This window comes from Euprymna scolopes, chromosome 35, assembly GCF_053919585.1.
Source record: "Euprymna scolopes isolate OS-2025 chromosome 35, ASM5391958v1, whole genome shotgun sequence".
Lineage (NCBI taxonomy): Eukaryota > Metazoa > Mollusca > Cephalopoda > Sepiida > Sepiolidae > Euprymna > Euprymna scolopes.
In genome coordinates, this window is record NC_136516.1 from 12,650,234 (window position 1) to 12,671,935 (window position 21,702).

General features: G+C 33.2%; 1 protein-coding gene and 1 pseudogene across 2 annotated transcripts in view; one reads left to right on the forward strand and one right to left on the reverse strand.

Annotated features, from left to right (window-relative positions):
- Positions 1–21,702, forward strand: part of LOC145259686 (junctophilin-1-like) — a 629,234-nt gene that overhangs the window by 398,564 nt on the left and 208,968 nt on the right. Inside the window, exon 2 of one of the 2 annotated variants that reach the window (XM_080117354.1) lies at positions 16,346–16,363. The exons of the other annotated variant lie outside the window; for it this stretch is intronic. Within the exon in view, the coding sequence (XP_079973480.1) occupies positions 16,346–16,363 (18 nt within the window). The remainder of the gene's footprint in view (positions 1–16,345; positions 16,364–21,702) is intronic. 2 annotated transcript variants of the gene reach the window in all.
- On the reverse strand, positions 3,200–3,333 carry LOC145260075 (U2 spliceosomal RNA; annotated as a pseudogene).

The window sequence follows — 21,702 nt, forward strand, 5'->3', positions numbered from 1 at the left end:
GGAATGGAAAAAACACAATAGAATCGCTTATAAAGAAATAAAAAAGAAAAAAATAAACATATTATAAGGTATTTACAGCTTCTCTTCCAATTTTCGGATTTAATCATGTCAAAACGCACTTGATTTCCTTTTGATTGATTGATTGTTGCTATTTCTTCTAATGAGTTAGTTAAGTGATTGATTGTTTGCTACGAAACAGATACGAGGGGCGTGCAATAAGTAATGCCCCTGACCCACTTTCCATAGTAGTAGAGCAACGAAACTTTGCACAGTTATTAGTCTTTCTCTACATAGGAACCACCCAGAGGTATGCATCTCTCCCATCGTTTGATGCAGCTCTGGAGACCGTTTTACCGTTTTTGTAGAACACCCCAGGTTGGTTCTCCAACCATGACATGACTTGAGAAATCAAGGCTGCATCATTTGGGAAACGCTTTCCTTTCAAAAACAACTTCATGGCTGGGAAGAGGTGAAAGTCAGAGGGTGCAAAGTCAGGAGAGTAGGGAGGATGGGGAAGGATTTCATAACCACATGCCCGTGCTTCTGATCTGGCGACATGCGAGTTGTGGACCAGAGCGTTGTCCTGCAGGAGGAGGGTACCTTTGCTGATCTTGCCCCGCCTCTTGATTTTGATAGCTTCCCTTAATTTCCTCAAAATTGAAGTATAATAGGCTCCTGTAATTGTGATATCCTTTGACAGGAAATCTGTCATCACTACTCCGTCCTGGTCCCAGAAAACTGTGAGCATGACCTTGCCAACAGAGAGCTGCACCCTTGCCTTCTTTGGAGGTGGTGAGTCTAAGTGCTTCCACTGCATTGACTGGGCTTTGGTCTCTGGATCATAGTGATGGACCCAGGTTTCATCTTGTGTAATCAGTCTTTTGAAAACTTTGACTCATCTTCTTGGCACATCTCCAAATTCATCCTCGAGCACTTGACGCGTTCTCGCTTCTGGAATGGTGTGAGCAACCTGGGAATCCATTTGGCAGACACCTTATGCATATGCGAATGGTCATGAATGATAGTTTCCACAGACCCTGTACTAATCTTGACATCTTGGGCTATTTGTCGAATAGTAATGCACCGATCTTCCAAAATGGCAGCCTCAACTGACAGATGCCTCATCAATGGCAGAAGAAGGGCGACCAGGTCTTGGAGCTGTTTCCACAGACTTCCGGGCATGTTTGAATTCATGATGCCTGCGTTTTACAAGGTCATATGATGGGGCATTATCACCATAAGTTTCTTTCATTTCATCAAAATTCTCCTGTGGTGTGCGTCCTTTCAAATACAAAAACCGAATCACTGCTTGAAATTCAACAGGCTCCATTTCACACCTGACTCAGTTCAAACACCTGTAAAACAGAAACCACAATTAGTTCAGAGCTGTAATTTGCCACATAACCCATAGAGATATAAATCATTGCACATGCAAAATTTCAGCCAGATCAGATAACTGGAAGTGGGTCAGGGGCATTACTTATTGCACGCCCCTCGTACTATCAAGATTTGTAAATGTCAACTGAATTAAAGGAATAAATTATAAGATAGTCAGCATCATGAACTTTGGAATATCGTCTTTTGTTATTTATTCATTATATATATATATATATATATATATATATATATATATATATATATATATATATATATATTTCATGTTTAAAAAAAATCAAAAGTAAAACTATTGAATTTCAACAAGGCATATATATCCAAATCATCAAAAAAAAAAATATATATATATATATATATATATATATATATATATATATATTTCAGGTAAAAAAAATCAGAAGTAAAACTATTGAATTTCAACAAATCATCAAAAAAAATATATATATATATATATATATACTTGTACTTTTTTGTAGAAAAAGAAATCCCATACAGTGCTCTATTATTAGGGAAAAAACCTTTCTCGAAATAAGAGCAATACATTTTTTTGTATAATATATACAGGAATTTACATTTATATCGGTAGTCGGTACCGACGGTTTCAAGCCCGGTAGTTGAGGACTGCTCTTAATGATGATGAGAGTCGGCTGAAGAGAGCCTGAGGCGGACATTAAAGAGCAGTCCTCAACTACCGGGCTTGAAACCGTCGGTACCGACTACCGATATGAATGTAAATTCCTGTATATATTATACAAAATCTTCTTCTATATATATAAAAGGCAAAAATCGGTGTGTATGTATGTATGTATGTATGTATGTATGTATGTTTGTTTGTAACGCTAAAACTTTTGAAAGACGGAACCAGAGTTGACAAATTTGGTATCATATTGCACCTTGATCACCCGGATGACAAATATCGAAATTTCACGTCAAACGGACCAGTAGAAAGGGGTCAACTGATCGTTTTTCTCCTAGGGGGGCCCCAAAAAAAACCTGTCATTTTAACGTTATTCAATACGTGTCACGTGACGTGACGTCAGCTCAAACTTTTGACAGACACAACCAAAGTTGACAAATTATGTATCATATTGAACCTTGATCACCCGCATGACAAATATCGAAATTCCACACCAAACGGACCATTAAAAGGGGGTGAACTGATCATTTCTCTCCTAGGGGGGCCCCCAAAAAAACCTGTCATTTTAATGTTAATATTACATAATCCAAAAACGCTTAGTCATGTCACGTGACGTGACGTCAACATCCAGTAATGGCGAACAAATGTAAACAAACACTTTGTTTTACCGATACTTTTGTAATTTCTCTTCTGCTTTGTTCTAGAGATTATTAAACTCCATGACAATGTCTCCAACGTATTTAACTGGTTAAAAATAGTATTTATACAAGAGTTTTAACGAAAAATATCAGGAAAAAATGTACAGGAATAAAAAAAAATTCAGCTTTCAAAATATTCGTCGATAAAAAAACCGATCTTTATATTTACGCTAGCCATTTTGTATATTACCACGTGACCTGCTATCTCTTAAACTGGAGGGGGGGGATCCACTTGAATCCAACAAAACCAGTAATTTTTTTTTTCTATTATATATACATCATTTTCTATAAAATTAAGTGTAGACTTTATAATTAAAACAAAAAATGTTATTCATACTAAAAAAAAAAAAACGCTTAGTCATGTCACGTGACGTGACGTCAACATCCACTAATGGCGAACAATTGTACCTATTTACTATGCCTCCCCACGGGACAGAGTTAGACACCAGGGTCGTTTTTTAACGTGGAGAAAAGGTACAAAAATAAAAATTGTCTCAGTCGTGGAGGATTTCTCCTCCACCGAAAGAGAACAAGAAATAGAAGTGCAGCATCTGAAGAACAGATACTACACTTTGATCTTGACCAAAAGGCCAAGAATGCGAACAATTGTAAATAACAACTTTTTTCACAAAACCAACACCGTCTTTCTTTTTTTTTCTCTCTCTTTCTCTCTCTCACCCACTTACTCTTCCCTCTCTCTCACCCTCTTTCTCTTGACGTCACACCACTGTTAAACTGTGGGGGGGGGAGGAACACATTCCCAGGCATTATCTCCTATAGATGCACATTTTATTAGAAATTCAGCTTTCAAAATATTAGACGATAATAAAAATATAAAACCAACACCCTCTTTCTCTTTTCTCTCTCTCTCACCAACTTACTCTTCTCTCTCTCTCACCCTCTTTCTCTTGACCTCCTACTACTGTTAAACTGTGTGTGTGGGGGGGGGGAAGAGGCAGCTTGAAAACCAACAAAAACAGTGCACAGTTTCCCAAGCATTTGGGGTGGGAAGGGGGGGAAGAAGCCGAGCGCACAGTTTCGTGTGAGAGAGAGAGAACAATTCTCAACCTATATACTCAACAAATTTTTTATCTACAGATTTGAAAGTTTGTATATAGGGTATTCAGACATATGGAAATATATCTAGCATAATCTATCTATTATATCTATAAAAGTGAAAATGTGTGTGTGTGTGAGGTAGCCAGAGAGAGAGAGAGAGAGAGAGAGACAACAATTCTCAACCTATATATTCAATACATTTTTTATCTACAGATTTGAAAATTTGTATATAGGGTATTCAGACATATGGAAATATATCTAGCATAATCTATCTATTATATCTATAAAAGTGAAAATGTGTGTGTGTGTGTGTGTGTGTGTGTGTGTGTGTGTGTGTGTGTGCGTAAGAGAGAGAGAACAATTCTCAACCTATATACTCAACGTATTTTTATCTACGGATTTTAAACTTTGTATATAGGGTATTCAGACATATAGAAATATATCTAGCATAATCTATACATTATATCTATAAAAGTGAGAATGTGAGTGTGTGAGAGAGAGAGAACAATTCTCAACCTATATATTCAACAAATTTTTTACCTACAGATTTGAAAATTTGTATATTGGGTATTCAGACATATGGAAATATATCTAGCATAATCGATCTATTATATCTATAAAAGTCAGAATGTTTGCGTGTGGTTGTGTGTGTAAGGTTGCGAGAGAGAGAGAGAGAACAATTCTCAACCTATCTATTCAATAAATTTGTTATCTACAGATTTGACCATTTGTATATAGGGTATTCAGACATATGGAAATATATCCAGCATAATCTATCTATTATATCCATAAAAGTGAGAATGTGTGCGTGAGAGAGAGAGAGAGAGAGAGAGAGTAAGTACAATTCTCACCCTATATATTCAACAAATTTTTTATCTACCGATTAGAAAATTTGTATATAGGGTATTCAGACATATGGAAATATATCTAGCATAATCTATCTATTATATCTAGAAAAGTGAGAATGTGTGTGAAAGAGAGAGAGAGAAGAGAGAGAGAGAGAACAATTCTCAACCTATATATTCAACTAATTTTTATGTACAGATCTGAAAATTTGTATACAGGGTATTCAGACATATGGAAATATATCTAGCATAATCTATTATATCTATAAAAGGTAGAATGTGTGTGTGTGTGTGTGAGTGAGTGAGTGAGTGAGTGAGTGAGAGAGAGAGAGAGAGAGAGAGAACAATTCTCAACCTATATACTCAACAAATTTTGTATCTACAGATTTGATAATTTGTATATAGGGTATTCAGACATAAGGAAATATATCTAGCATAATCTATCTATTATATCTATAAAAGTGAGAATGTGTGTGAAAGAGAGAGAGAGAGAACAATTCTCGACCTATATATTCAACAAATTCTATCTTTACAGATTTGAAAATTTGTATATAGGGTATTCAGACATTTGGAAATATATCTAGCATAATCTATTATATCTATAAAAGTGAGAATGTGTGTGTGAGAGAGAGAGAAAGAACAATTCTCAACCTATATACTCAACAAATTTTTTATCTACAGATTTAAAAATTTGTATATAGGGTATTCAGACATATAGAAATATATCTAGCATAACCTATCTATTATATCTATAAAATGACCATGTGTGTGTGTGTGAGAGAGAGAGAGAGAGTCAGAGAGAGAGAGAGAACAATTTTCAGCTTGTGTGTGTGTGAGAAAGAGAGAGAGAGAAAGAGAGGAAGGAAAATTCTCACCCTATATATTCAACAAATTTTTTATCTACATATTAGAAAATTTGGATATAGGGTATTCAGACGTATGGAAATATATCTAGCATAATCTATCTATTATATCTATAAAAGTGAGAATGTGTGTGTGAGAGAGAGAGAAAGAGAGAGAGAGAGAACAATTCTCAACCTATATATTCAACTAATTTTTTATCTACAGATTTGAAAATGTGTATATTGGGTATTCAGACATATGTAAATATATCTGGCATAATCTATGTATTATATCTATAAAAGTGTGAATGTGAGTGATGGAAAGAGCAAAAAATTCTCAACCTATATAACCTATAAAAGTGAGAATATGTGTGAGAGAGAGAGAGAGAGAACAATTCTCAACCTATATATTCCACACATTTTTGGGCACAGATTTGGAAATTTGTATATAGGGTAGGCAGACATATAGAAATATATCTAGCATAATCTATCTATTATATCTATAAAAGTGAGAACTTGTGTGTGTGTGTGTGTGTGTGAGAGAGAGAGAGAACAATTCTTAACCTACATACTCAACAAATTTTTTACCTACAGTTTAGAAAATTTGTATATAGGGTATTCAGACATATGGAAATATATCTAGCATAATCTATCTATTATAACTACAAAAGTTAGAATGTGTGTGTGAGAGAGAGAGAGAACAATTCTAAACCTATATATTCAACAAATTTTTTATCTACAGATTTGAAACTTTGTATATAGGGTATTCAGACATATGGAAATATATCTAGCATAATCTATCTATTTTATCTATAAAAGTGAGAATGCGTGTGTGTGAGATAGCGAGAGAGAGAGAGAGAAAAAGAGAGAGATAAAAATTCTCAACCTATACATTCAACAAATTTTTTATCCACAGATTTGAACATTTGTATATAGGGTGTTCAGACATATAGAAATATATCTAGCATAATCTATCTATTATATGTATAAAAGTGAGAATGTGTGTGTGTGTGAGAGAGAGGACAATTGTCAACCTATGTATACAACAAATTTTTTATCTACAGATTTCAAAATTTGTATATTGGGCATTCAGACATATTTTAATATATCTGGCATAATCTGTCTATTATATCTATAAAAGTGAGAATGTGTGTGATAGAGAGAGAGAGAACAATTCTCAACCTATATACTCAACAAATTTTTTATCTACAGATTTGAAAATTTGTATATAGGGTATTCAGACATATGGAAATATATCTAGCATAATCTATTATATCTATAAAAGTGAGAATGTGTGTGTGTGTGTGAGAGAGAGAGAGAGAGAGAGAGAGAGAGAACAATTCTCAACCCATATACTCAACAAATTCTTTATCTACAGATTTTAAAATGTGTATATAGAGTATTCATACAAATAGAAATATATCTAGGATAATCTTTCTATTATATCTATAAAAGTGAGAATGTGTGTGTGTGTGAGCGAGAGAGAGAGAGAGAGAGAGAGAACAGTTCTCAACCTATACATTCAACAAATTTTTATATATAGGGTATTCAGAAATATCGAAATATATCTAGCATAATCTATTATATCTTTAAAAGTTAGAATGTGTGTGTGTGAGAGATAGAGAGAACAATTCTCAACCTATGCACTCTACAAATTTTTTATCTACAAATTAGAAAATTTGTATATAGGGTATTCACACATATGGAAATATATCTAGCATAATCTATCTATTATATCTATAAAAGTTAGAATGTGTGTGTGAGGTAGCCAGAGAGAGAGAGAGAGAGAGTAAGAACAATTTTCAACCTATATATTCAACAAATATTTGATCTACAGATTAGAAAATTTGTATATAGGGTATTCAGACATATGGAAATATATCTAGCATAATCTATCTATTATATCTCTAAAATTGAGAATGTGTGTGTGAGAGAGAGAGAACAATTTTCAACCTATATACTCAACAAATTTTTTTATCTACAGATTTGAAAATTTGTATATAGGGTATTCAGACATATGGAAATATATCTAGAGTAATCTATCTATTATATCTATAAAAGTGAGAATGCGTGTGTGTGTGAGAGAGAGCGACACAGAACAATTCTCAACCTATATATTCAACAAATTTTTTATGTACAGATCTGAAATATCACATTTGTATAGAAGTAGAAATCTTGATACCTACTCTGATACCTAATAAAAGAAAGGACACTCTTTAGGGCGGATTTTGATTATAACAAGTCACTAATTAGAAATTATAATAAACATTCTAATAATTTAAGAATTTTACCAAAATAAAATTGCATGGTAATCACCCAATTTCTGCCACAAAATTTTGATTGGCAGAACTCATAAACATAAAATATATATTTTCTAATTTCATCTTTTTTTTTTCTTTTTACATAATCTGGTTTGATGTTTTCCCAAATATTCAAATCACTATATTTTGCTGCTTAATATCAAATACAGCAACTGAGTTATTTTTATGCATCAAACAATTACATTTTCTCATTCATCCAAACTAATCACTGAACATCAATTTCATATTTTCTTCACTAAAATATTACTGTGCTTGATGTCATCAAGTGGAGCGGATCATTTTTTTTTCATTTGTTCACACATTTTTCCAATTTATATATATTTTAAAGATTCTTAGCCTATGTCATTGCATACCAATCTGTTTATTAAAAGTTAAGGTTCACTGTAAACACATATGTTACACCAAAATAAAAACGCTTCAGATAATGTCTTGATATTCAATTCAGTTTCTCACATGACATCTTATGAAGTTAGTAGAAATGTTACAGACTTTTGAATCTCAAACACTTTCAATACTGTGCACTGATATTTTCTTTTTTGCAATATAAGCACATTCATGATTTTTTTTACAAACGTTAAAAACTTTCACATTGTGTAGCAATATACTGAAACAATTATAAAAATATTTGTTTTTATTTTGAATGATGCAGGGCATCTGAAGAGAGATTTTTCTAACAAAATGAAAGTATAATTTTTAGCAATAGGTATCTAGGAAAAGGCCACTACATATGTTATAAGTTCCAAATTTCCACAACCTGGCAAATACTGGTACATGCTAGCAAATTTAGATTTGCAATTACAAAATATGATTCTAATTTTTTCCTTTGCTCTTTATTCTAACACTACACTAAGTTTACTGTGTTATTTCGCTACAGTTGATATTGTGTAGAACAATAAGAAAATCATAGTGAACAATGCATTCAACAAAATTTCACACACATTTCTAGATACCTATATCTAATAAGTTCAAAAGAAAGGACACACTTAGGGAGGTATTTTGGTGGTCAAGTCACTAAAAAGAGATTAGCTGGTTTCCCGGCATAGCCCAGGATATAATAAAGATTGACTGAAATACATGTTCTAGCTGGTTTCTAGGCGTTGCCAGGGATGTAATATAGACACATTATGTTGTATATTACCTGTTCTCTTCTCCCTAAGGTAAAACAATTTCATATACATGCTGTAAATTACCTATGCTAGGGATAAAACATGAACAATATCAGTCCTAGGGTAGATAAAACAAATAATACATAGAGATGAAAGATTCCTCTCCCCTAAGAATCAAACATATGTTCAATATCTGCTTTTGTTTTTTCATTGTTTATACGGTCCCGAGCAACGCCGGGTAGCCCTGCTAGTCTATATATATAAAAGCCAAACGTCTGTGTGTATGTATGTATGTTTGTTTGTAACGCTAAAACTTTTGAAAGACGGAACCAAACTTGACAAATTTGGTATCATATCAAAGCCCCATCACCCGGATGACAAATATCGAAATTTCACGTCAAACGGACCACTAGAAGTTGGTCAACTGATCAGTTATCTTCGAGGGGGGCCCCCAAAAAAACCTGTCATTATCTATATATATAAAAGACAAATGTTTGTTTGTAACGCTAAAACTTGAGATGAAAGATTCCTCTCCCCTAAGAATAAAACATATGTTCAATATCTGCTTTTGTTTTTTCATTGTTTATACGGTCCCGAGCAACGCCGGGTAGCCCTGCTAGTATATATATATATGGTAAATTCGGAAAATTCAAATAATTATTTTCAAATATTTGACTCAAACTCCAAAAATAAATATTCAACGCACCATTTTATGTACACACATTTCAGAAAATAAGTTTTATTAGAAAAATTACATTTAATAAAATTTTTAACAAATAGAAATTTTCCTCATCAGCATGTTCAAATTTATTTATTGCAATCTTTGCAATACTAGCAGGACCTATGGAAACTCCACGGAATGAGAAATGTATTTCATCAACAAATATGTTTTCATAAAGTTGGTATTTTTTTGTGGATAGCACAAAAAATTAGTTTGGGGGAAACAAAAACCAATAACATGCAGCAAATATGAGCTTATTAACATTTCTATGAAAATAGTGCGTGTTGTATTTTAAATATACAACTGATCCAAATGGGATAAATTAATAAATATTCAGAAAGTAATAATGTGTTACATAGTTTAATACAAATGATAAAATGACATTGTAAGATACAATCTTTAATTTATTCCTTCAGTTTAGTACCTCTTGCCGGATAGTGTTCTTTTTTTCTTTTTCTTTTGCCCTGTTTCTTTAGAATGTTTCCTTTTCATATGTAACTAGCCTGGGTTCCCGGCGTTGCCCGGGTGTTTAGAGGTGTGTATTGAGCAAAAAACAAAAAAAAGAGTGGTAGTAGTCAGGCAGGCTCGAACTCGTGATGCAAAGGCGGAAAAGAAAGTGAAAGAAAATCTGACGTTTTACCGCTACTCCATGACGCGACTGGAAGTTCGGAACGTTAAAATTAGCCAAAGTCAATCCAATCGATACGATGACTTGCATAAATGGCTCGCAAAAAATCGACCCCTCCTTGTAGAAAAGTGCCCAGTTGAGGGTGAAGGAATTAATGTTTTGGGCCAATTTTTCGATATTTGGCGTCTGAGACGTCGAACTTCAAAATGATGCTTATCTCGTGAAAATACGTTGCCTCTATCAAAAGTTTTAGACATACATACATACATACATACATACATACATACATACATATACTTAAACAGACAGGTGAGATTTATATTATAGATGATTGGTTGACTTCTTTCTTTGGTGAAGACCCACTGCATTTCGAAATTACAAGTTATTTTCTCATACTATGACAACAATGATTATATATTATTATGATATTCGAAAACGAGGCTAGATCAAAAGGAGGTTACTTTTATATTCTTGTCCAGGGTTACTAGATTGGCCTTTTTAAAGCCAAATTTTGTGAATTTGGTCTCTTTTAAAACAGATTGGCATTCCAAAATTATATTTGGCCTTTTTCAAAGCGTAACGTACGGACTAATAAAGAAAGGAACAAACAGAACATTATATATTTATTAGCAGGCTCCCCGGCGTTGTCCGGCCGTTAAATACGCATAAATATTCTATTTTAATTAATGCAGGATTCTTATTTATTATAAACAGAAATACCGTAGATATTAAACGTAACGTTAAATTCCTTTAAAAAAATAAAACAAAAACAAACTGAGACATATGCATGCAAGTATTATATTTTTTCTAAACAGTTCACTTCTTGTAGAAAAAAAATACTTGAGCTGTGATTGATACCAAAACCTAAAGACAGTTAGTTAAGTACGATAGCCATTACACCAGCTTGATATGACATTCAAAGAGTGTTTTCAAACCAACTCATACTTAACATAAGGAAGCTGTCATATTTCACGACCCTGTATGCACAGTCGTGGAACAGTTGAAAACAGATAAAAATCCACTGGCCTCCCATGTACCAATTTTTCAATTTTCACTCCTTAGCAGCCCTTTTTCCCCAGATAAAAACGGATTAAAAAGTTTTCCACGTGTCTGAATACTCTGTATACCAAATTTCAAGTCTGTAAATCAAAAATTCGTTGAGTACATAGGGTGAGAAGTGTCTTCACACACACACACACACACACACACACACACACACACACACATTCTCACTTTTATAGATATACTAGCAGGCCGCCTGGCGTTGCCCAGGCGTAAAATATGCATAACTATTATATTTTAATTCATACAGAAACTGAGACATGTGCATGCAAGTCTTACGTTTTTTTTCTAAACAGTTCACTTTTTGTAAGTAAAAAAAAATACTCGAGCTGAGACTGAAACCAAAACCTAAAAACATTAAGTCAAGTGTGACAACCATTACACCAACTTGATATTATATCTGCAAAGTGTTTTCAGAAACCCTTATTCTTAACATAAAAAAGCTGTCATGGTACTTTACTATGCATGCGCAGTCATGAAACAGTTGACACAGATTAAAATCCGACGACCCCCACGTACCAATTTGTTAATTTTTGACCCCTTAGCAGTCCTTTGTTCCGAATGAAAACGGGGTAAAAAGTTTTCCACATTTCTGAATATCCCATTCAAGTTTGTAGATCGAAAATTCTCACTTACTTTAGCTATGTAGATATATTACACGAAACACATGGATAAAACAGAAATCAGTAAACAGAAATAAATAGTTCTGCTAGATCTACAGCAGATGTGCTTACAGTTATATCTCATAGGATTAGCAAATCTCTCGACGGAGGCAACCTTTCTAGGGCAATTGCTCTTGACATATCTAAGGCCTTTGATAGGGTATGGCATAAAGGTTTACTTCATAAGATCTCTAGCTATGGTATTGCTGGAAAAGTCTTCTCAATTATTAAATCATTTCTTTCTGATAGGTTCATAAGAGTAGTAGTTGAGGAGCAAAAATCTGAAGTTCACAGTATTAATGCCGGCGTTCCTCAGGGGTCCATCCTGGGCCCAACTCTTTTCCTGATCTACATTAATGATCTTCCAAATCACATCCTTACATCATTTGTAGACATCTATGCTGACGACACTACCATTTATGGTACCACATCTAAGACAGTAAACGACCAAGTTCTCTCCAATTCTCTCTCTTCTGATCTTGAGCACGTAGTACAATGGGGTAAAGAATGGCTGGTTACTTTTAATGCATCTAAAACCAAGCTTCTCTCTTTACATCATCAACATTCTGATCCACATCTGACATCAATTGAAATGAATGGCTCTCGTCTTCAGGAGGCCTCAAGTTTTGACAAACTTCTTGGCTTGACCATTACTCCTGATCTTAAATGGAACACGTACATCAAATCTGTTGCCAAGGCCGCTGGAAAAATGGTGGGATCTTTCTATCGATCCAGTAGATATCTCACTGCTGATGCTATTCTCTATCTATATAAGAGCCAGGTACGTTCAAGGATGGAATACTGTTGCCACATCTGGGCAGGAGCTGCTAGAAAGGACTTGTCCTGCCTTGATAGAGTTCAAAATAGACTTCGTAGCCTCGTAGGATATGTCCTTTTCTCTTCCTTACAACCTTTATCTCACAGAAGAGATGTTGCGAGTTTGTCTCTGATGTATCGTTATTTTCATGGACAGTGTTCGAATGAGCTTCAATCTATGGTCCCCCCTTGCCAAACTTTCACAAGAAACACTCGTCTAGTTGTAAACACTATCAATAATTCCACCCACTCTTTATCTGTGCCTAAACTTAAACGTAGATTCCATGAACAAAGCTTTTTTCTTAGAACTGCACGCCTGTGGAATTGTCTTCCGTTTTCCTGCTTTCCGGCTGACTACAATATGGTTGTCTTCAAGTCTAACGTAAATAAGTTCTTGATGAGCCGTTCCATATAAGTTATCAACTTTACCAAATTTTCATTACTAATGATTACTATAATGTCCAATTTCTACTGTACACTCTTTAACCCTTATCCTTGAGTGGCCTCTTGGCCTTGATAATGTGGTGATGCCTATGTAAAAAAAAAAAAAAAAAAAAAAAAAAAAAAGAAAACAGTGAATTGTTTTCAAAAATATATACAAAATAGATTCAGGCAGGAATTCATAACAAAATCAATTGGCCTTGAATTTTCAAGATGGAGGTACTGGATATATTTTTCTATCATTACAAAAAAAAAAAGAAAAGGAAATGGAATTTAACTGAAACTTTGATGGAACACAAATCATTAAAAAAAAAAAAAAAAGAACGACAACAGCCACCATTTTGTTTTATCAAAATCATTATTTTTTTTTATTATTAAAACAAAAAGAGAAACCATAATTCTAAACAGCAGGACTCTACGGACAAAGTTATCTTTAGTTGACCTTTGACAACTAAATATTTTCGTTTACTAGCCAAATAGAAAAGTTACTAGCCAAGCCCACATGATTTTTAGAATATGACATCTTTGTTCTGTGACGAGTATGTACATCATAAAGATTTTTCTATTTTTTTAATAAGTGTTGTTCTAAATATACAACAAATTTTAAACATTCTCATTTCTTTAGATATTTTTTTTAACCAGCCTTTGTAAGAAAAAAAGATTATATTGTTCTATTAAACTTTTATTGTTTAAATAATTTAACTTTGTTCACTTTATTAAAAAAAAAAAAAAAGTTGAAAAGATATTTTTCACTCAGTAGTGAGCTTTGGAAGATTGTCAGTGAAAGAAATGCAATCGCCAAAAGATAAGCGTTTCATTATTTCTAGTCGCCATTTTGAAAAACACTCGCAAATGCGACTGTTTTACTCGCAATGTAGAGCTCTGAACAGTCTTCATCTTGGAACAATTTCATGAACAAGAGTATGATTTTTTTTTTTATTGTTAGCATAAAAACCTTGTTTTGAATTGTACAAATTACCTTTTAAATTGTGGATTTCTTTTATTAATAGTTTGTCTACGGTAAACAATGAAAACTGTTAACAAGACAAATAAAAAGAAACACATAGATCTGGTGGTACCAGCTTCAGTTGTTATCACTCCAAATATTCATGGCGGGTCAAGGGGGATCGAAAGCAGAGTACCAATCAGACTTCCACACAGGGTGGGCGAGTACTGGAACCTTGGAAAAGATTATTTCCACTCAAATTTCAAAGAAAACCAACGCCCGTTGTCAATCAGATGTTACGTTATTCTAACATGAATGGCACCCATCTAAACGGGTGTATACGTTTTGTGTTTGTTTGTGACGTGCCCCTAACGTGTTCCTAATGTTTTTAGTGGTTCTTCATTTTCTGAACCGTGCTCCTCTACTTATACTATGTGATGTATATAGACACATGTTATGTTCTATGATCATCTAAATTTATATGCGTGTGTGAGCGGGAGGTGTCATATCTCCGACATACCTTATATTCACTGATCCATCTGGAATTCATCTTCTTGGAGAGGGCTGGAACCTATTGGACGAAAGACATTAACTCCAAGACAATAATTGGTTTCAGTTTTTTATTCACTTTTCCAGATGTCGACGCAGATGAACATGGAAAGTGAGTTCTTGTGGTGTTTAACAGTCTCCATTGAGAGACACGTCACCTCCCTCCCAAGAGGGGAGGAGGAGACAATCATTAATCCAACCGCTGTTCACCGAGTCCAAATTTCAACTCCCAGTCATCTCCAGCTAACCTGATCCACATGACTCACACGTAGTTCCGATCAGCTGATAAGATGCTTCCGATAAACTTGTCTATGGTCTAGCTTTGTTATATTTTGACAGGTTTTATGAAAACATCATCATATCCATCTCTTGTCTACCTCTCAAGATAGATAGATAGATAGATAGATAGATAGATAGATAGATAGATAGATAGAGATGGACAGATAGCTAGATTGGTAGATAGATAAATAGCTACAAAGTTAGATGGATAACTTAATCTGTTCTACCTATTCCATAACACAATGGTAAAAGGCTGGTACGATAACACAAAATGATTTACAGTGTCTATCGAAAGAGGTTGAGACTGCTGCGTAGTGGGATCACCACTGGCCATTGGCAAAAAGCAATCGCTGATTATCTGTGTGAGAACTTCTAATGATGAACGAAATTTAATTTTATATCTATTTAAAAATGCTTTCATAATCAGCAGATCGATAAATGAGTACATCATCTGAAATCGATTTCCAATCAATTGAATTTAATCCTCTAACATTATTTTGTTTCTTGGTAGAAAGTTTATTATATCGATTTAATTGTAATTATATCTCGTGGACTGACATAGATCAATTAACACATTCATTCACTTTAATTTGACTCCAAACTCAATGATAAAATCAATATCTACTGAATTCAATGTCTACTATATAACATTATGTTTGCTGATTTCAAAAGTCGGACCTAAATACATTTGAGCTGACGATCAAACTTTGATTCTGACTAGCCAATTTGAATTTGTTATTGTGGTTATAGACTAATGTACTTCACTGTTATATAAAAAAAAAAAAAGACATACTTAATCTGGTTTGAGAACCTGCCCTGAAAAAGTTCTCTTCACGTGCCAATGAGCATGGTGTCATCAGAAAATTTACCCATCTTCGAGACAATTTTATCAGGGAGGTCATTTATGAATATGAGGAGTAATGAAGGTAGCACTGGGCTCCAATCTGGTAGTAGTAGTAGTAAGAGGAGGAAGAGGAGGCATAGTAGTAGTTGTAAAGAGGAGAAGTAATAGTAGTAGCAAGAAAAGAAGGCACAGTAGTAGTAGTAGGAGGAGAAGGAGGAGGATAGTGCGCAAGCAAACAAGCAAACAACCAAGAACGACAGAGTTTTAGTATTATATAGATATACTAGGTTAAAACCTTGCAGACAGACTTCTATCTTCGCGAATCTATCAGAAATGATTGAAAAAGAAACGTCCTATCAGGTGCAAACAATTTCTTTTCTTTTTTTTTAATAATTTTTTTTTTTTTGTATTTTTTTTTAATCTTGTCAACTCCCCAGAAGATACTAGCAACAAAAAAATGTATATAACATTTTCCAAATTTTTCTTTCATCCAGAATGCGGGAAGTTTCAAGGTAAGTTTGGAACGGAAATTTTCAACTGAATGTGACAATGCTATATCATCTTTTTTTTTTTTTTTTTTTTGGTATGAATGACAGTCTTATTCTTTAGAGATGGATTAAAAGGAATCGCCTGCAAATCGTTTTATATTCTTCTTCAACTCTATCCTCCTCTCTATCTTTCAGCCTTTCTATCTATTGATATTCCTCTCTGTATATCTGTTTCTATGTTTATATAAATATGTATATATGTGTAAAAGTTAAAAGGAAAAAAAAACAACTAAAATTCGAGCCCAATCTAATTATAAATTTATTTCCACTCAATCGGGCCTTTTCAAATGAGCGAACTAGCCAAAAGCTGATATCCGATGGAGAAATGACAAAAACTACACGCCAGGAGAGAGAATGTAGTAGTGGAAAAAGATGGAGGATCGTCTGAATTCTCCCTCCCCTTTTTGATAACCTTTGTACATAAATTTATGTTACCCCAACAGCAGCTTGCTGTTGACCTCGCTGGCAATGACCATGAGTTTTCACTGGGATTTGCGTAGCAATAAACCTATCGAAAGTCCTAATAATAAGTAAATACAAAACAGCATTTAGTTTGGTTCTTTTTTTATTACTCAGTCTAATGTCAACTTTCAACCAACTCATTTGAAAAGGCCCGATTTGTTTGAAATAAATTTATACTGAAATTTGATTAGATTTTTCGTTGTTTTTTTATTTTTTTACTTTTAACTTTTATTTTTGCTCTGCTATGCATTGAGCTCTCCCATTTAAAATTTCCTACAGAAATTGCTCAACATCCCATATATATATATATATATATATATATATATATATATATATATATACACACACACACACATAAATGAAGACTATTTGCCATGTTACTTACATTACATAGCTTTAATATAAATTTATTGTAATTTTTTTAAGATATTATTTTATATTTAAATTACCTCCCTTGAAAATTACTGAACATAATATTTCATAAAGCTTTTGGTAATGCACCCTTTTAATATTGCATCACTTTAATTTACTACTGTTAATATTAACAAAAACAATTGCACACATACATAGAAAGATAGGACAACCAAATTACAAATGAATAACACCAAGAATTAATTTATTATAAACTGTTTAAAGAATAATAATAAAAATAATAATCACACAAATTAGGCATACAAATAGCTGTGCTTAGGTCTATCTATTTCAAAAGGTTATGTAGCTTAACTAGGAGTCTGAATATGAAGAAACCGGTGAGTCGGGTGACGGCTCTTTTGCTTATCTTATTTTCTCTCTGCCACCTCTTCCTTTTCATCAACTCCTCCCGCTTCTCTCTCTCTCTTACTCTCTTTTTTTTTGTTACCTCCCTTTCCATTTCTTTAAACTACCACCAAAAACAAAAACATTATTTTATGCTAAAATACTACCAGCTGTGTTCCAAAATTCATAATGATCAGTTAATTAGTTTAGAAATGAATCCTGTACATGCAAATATCTAAACATTCCCTACTTTATAAAGATAGGTAGGTTCTTCTTCGTTATTGTCACGAAAGTTGGAGGTCGAAATATTGACCTCCATGTGAAACCAATGGTATCTACTGAATTGTCATGTCGCAGTAATTAGCATATCCAAAAATTGTGAAAAACGATAATTGGGGGGTAATTCATGAAAATTAAGTTTTCCTAAATTGGCCAAAGATTTTCAGTTTTCAGAAAAAAAAAAAAAACTCTCCAGTTTTTTTGTTTTTTTTTTTTTTGCAAAACTCGATTTTCATGAATTATCTTCGAAATTTATGTTCATTAATAATTCATTTTCTACCTTATTGTTTTTCGTAATTTTTGGATATGTTCATTACTATGACATGACAATTCAGAAGATATCATTCGTTTCACTTGAAATTCAATATTTCAATTTTCGAATTTCGTTACAATAACAAAGAAGAACCAATAGGTAACATCAAATTAAAAGGGGGGGGGAATAACTCACATCATATCGAATTTCAGGATCATTTAAATAAATAAAATATAATCTGAATGGTCTTATACATACCTGGACTTTGAATTGACGACGGAGATTTTACTCTTTGCATCTATTCTTGGCCCAACACTTTTAAAATCATTTTCTCTTCGTTATTGAAGTGAAACCAATTATATATACTGAATTGTCATGTTGCAGTAATGAAAATATCCAAAAATTATGAAAGACGATAAGGTAAAAAAATTAACTATTAATGAAAACAGTTTTCGATGACAGTTAGTGAAAATTAAGTTTTGCTAAATTGCCTTAACAACTATGGGTAAAATTTATTCTGAAACACTGGCATTTCGGAATTTCTGCTTGTCTTATCCTCGAGTGGCCTTTGGGCCTTGATTAGTGGTGACTTCACCTGTATAATAAAAAAAAAATCTGAACTTATTTGTTGGAATGCATCCAGTTTATGAATATCGAAAAATAATCCCCTATTATTAAAATTTGGCAGCAAATTGGGAAAACAAACAGTTCACCTCTCTATATTTGTTCCATGAGTGATGTTTCTGACAAAGAGTAAAAAATTGCTGCCTTCTAGGTCATAATCTATCCATCGAACAGTTGTTGTTGACTAGTTTTTGATCTTGAAGTGGTATTTTCTTTTCTTTTCTTTTTTTTAGCTCTTTGCCTCAAGTGGCTTTATGCCTTGTCTGGAGCGATTTCTATTTTTAAAAAAATATTCAATTAAATCAAGAAAACGAACATTATTAAGTGTACGTTTTACAAAGCATTAGCATTGTGAACTGTGCAAAGCAATAACGGCACACATAAAAATAGCAAACGTAAAGGAAACAGAGCAGTGGTTCCCCTATTATTAAAACTTGCCAATAATTCAGAAAAAAACAAACAATTCACCTCATCACTTTTGTTCCAATAAACTAAATAAATAACATTGGAACTTTTGCTTCACTTATTTTGTCTTTTAGTCCTCACATTCCATAAGTGATGTTTCTGACAAAAGGGGAAGAGTTGCTGTTTTCTGGGTTGGAATATCACCAGGAGCATTAACATTAGGTGGGTTGACCTGGAGGAGGAAGTGCCTAGGGTATATCAAATTCATAAGTGGTCCCTTGTCATGTGTATATCCTGGTTAGGGGAGGTGACAGCGTAATGTTTCTGCAGTTCTTGCAGGGAGGTGTCAACATCCTCCTACATACAGCACCTGGTATTTGCAAATAGTCACCCCTCTGGTACTGACCAGGCTCAACGTTGCTTAACTTCGGTGATCTAATGAGAACAGGTCTGTATATGTGATTATACTGTATATTTGGGATCAGAATCTATCCATTTAACACTTGTCGTTGTTTTTTTTTTAGCTCCTTACATCAAGTGGCCTCATGTCTTGTCTGAAGCGATTTCCATTAAAAATAAAGAAAGAATTCAATCAAGAAAATGAACATGCTTCAGGGTGCATTTTACAAGGCATTAACGTTGTGAATTTTAATAATGGCACAAGTAAAAAATGGCACAGGTAAAAATGGCACAATGCAAGAAAATAGCACAGTGATTCCTAACCTTTTTTGTCAGACAATGTTATTAGGTTTGTTTGTTTGTTTGTTTTTTTTACAAAGGAGTAACCATTTATCAAGGCCCAGAGGCCACTCGAGGATAAGTGTTAATGAGTGTATGGTAGTCAATGGGATGATATCGTAGTAATCATTAGTAGTGGAAATTTGGTAAATTGAATTACTTAAGGAGACAGCTCCTCAAGAACTTGTTTACATTGGACTTGAAGATATCCATATTGTAGTCAGCTGGATAGAAGGGAAATGGAAGAGAGTTCCACACGCGTGCAGTTCTAAGAAAGAAGCTTTGTTTATGGAATCTACGGTTAGGTTTAGACACAGATAAAGAGGGGGGGGAATTATTGATAACGGTTAATAAAAGTTTAGTAACGGTTAAGTATAATAAATAAAGCTAGAGATAAATTTAGAAATAAAATAGGTTTGTACTTTATTATGTGGATTCAATTTTTCCCTTTTTTTTTTTTTTTTTTTGGATAACGTTTTAATTCATATTATTTGGATTTTTCAGAAAACTGTTCTTATGCTCTTATTTTGAGTGTTATTGGCACAGTGTTTCGGTTGATATAACCTCCGGCATTCTTTAGGTGTATTTTGTTAAACTTGGGAATCTGCATGGAATTTCAAGCAACCCATTTATTTAACCCATGAGGACGGCATGTTCTCGTTCCATCAGCCATGATATGGTAGAATTTCTAAGTTGATTAAATAAAGAGTTCCAGTCAAAATTCCGTGCAGATTCCCTGAAGAATGTCGTAGGTTATATCGACCAAAACACTGAGTGAATAACACGCAGGATGAGAACAGTAGTCCAAAGAATCCAAATAATACTCTTAAAAACATTATTTTAAAAATATTAAAGAATTTTTTAAATTAATTTTAGAAATATAATTTTAACGTTGAAAAAGAGATTTATCTCTAAGTATTCTGTTAAAAGTGTAAGAGAAAAAAAAGAAGAAATAATGCAATCTACGTCAACTGCATTGAAATATCCTCTAACGCAAATATTATTTTATATCACCAGAATGCTTCAAGCAAATTACAACATTTAAAAAAAAAAAAGTACTTAAAAAGAAAATTTTACAATCTATATATCAATACGATATAATTACTTAATTAGAACACTACCATAATGTATTTAATTTTTTTTCTTTTAAATAAAGAGGTTATCTCCCTTGGTTAGATAATAGGATTTTACAATTTAGGTAAGTACATAAAATAAATCTTATATATATTAATAAGATAGCGTGTGTGTTATTTTGTGTGTCATGCTTATATCTTTTTTCTTTCAAGTGACTGTTGTTTAATTGTTATGACCTTCCATTTCTTGTAATAAATAATTTTACAAAGGATTTTTCATAAGTTTTTGTTTCTGTTTCGATTATAGCTAAAACACCCATGCATATATTTTTTTTCTTGATAAGTTTTGGTTTCAGTTTCGATTCAAGCTGATGAATCAAAGTCATATGGATATATATTTTTTATTTTTGAAATCACAACTTTATAACACATAAGAATCCATAAGAAATTGACTCTATAAAAAATATATATGAAATATAGTGTTCTCATCTTGAGTGTTATTTTCACAATGTTTCGGTCAGTGTAACAACCAACTTTCTTTAGGTGTCTCTTGTCGAACTCTGGAATCGTAACGACCAGTGGCATAGTGGATAAAGTACTTGGTAAATTCAGTAGTAAGTTACATTCTTCTGGAGGTTAAAGTTTCAATCCTCAGTGTGAACGATACACAAAATACAATTACTTCTATTCAGTCATGGCTGACGAAACAAGAA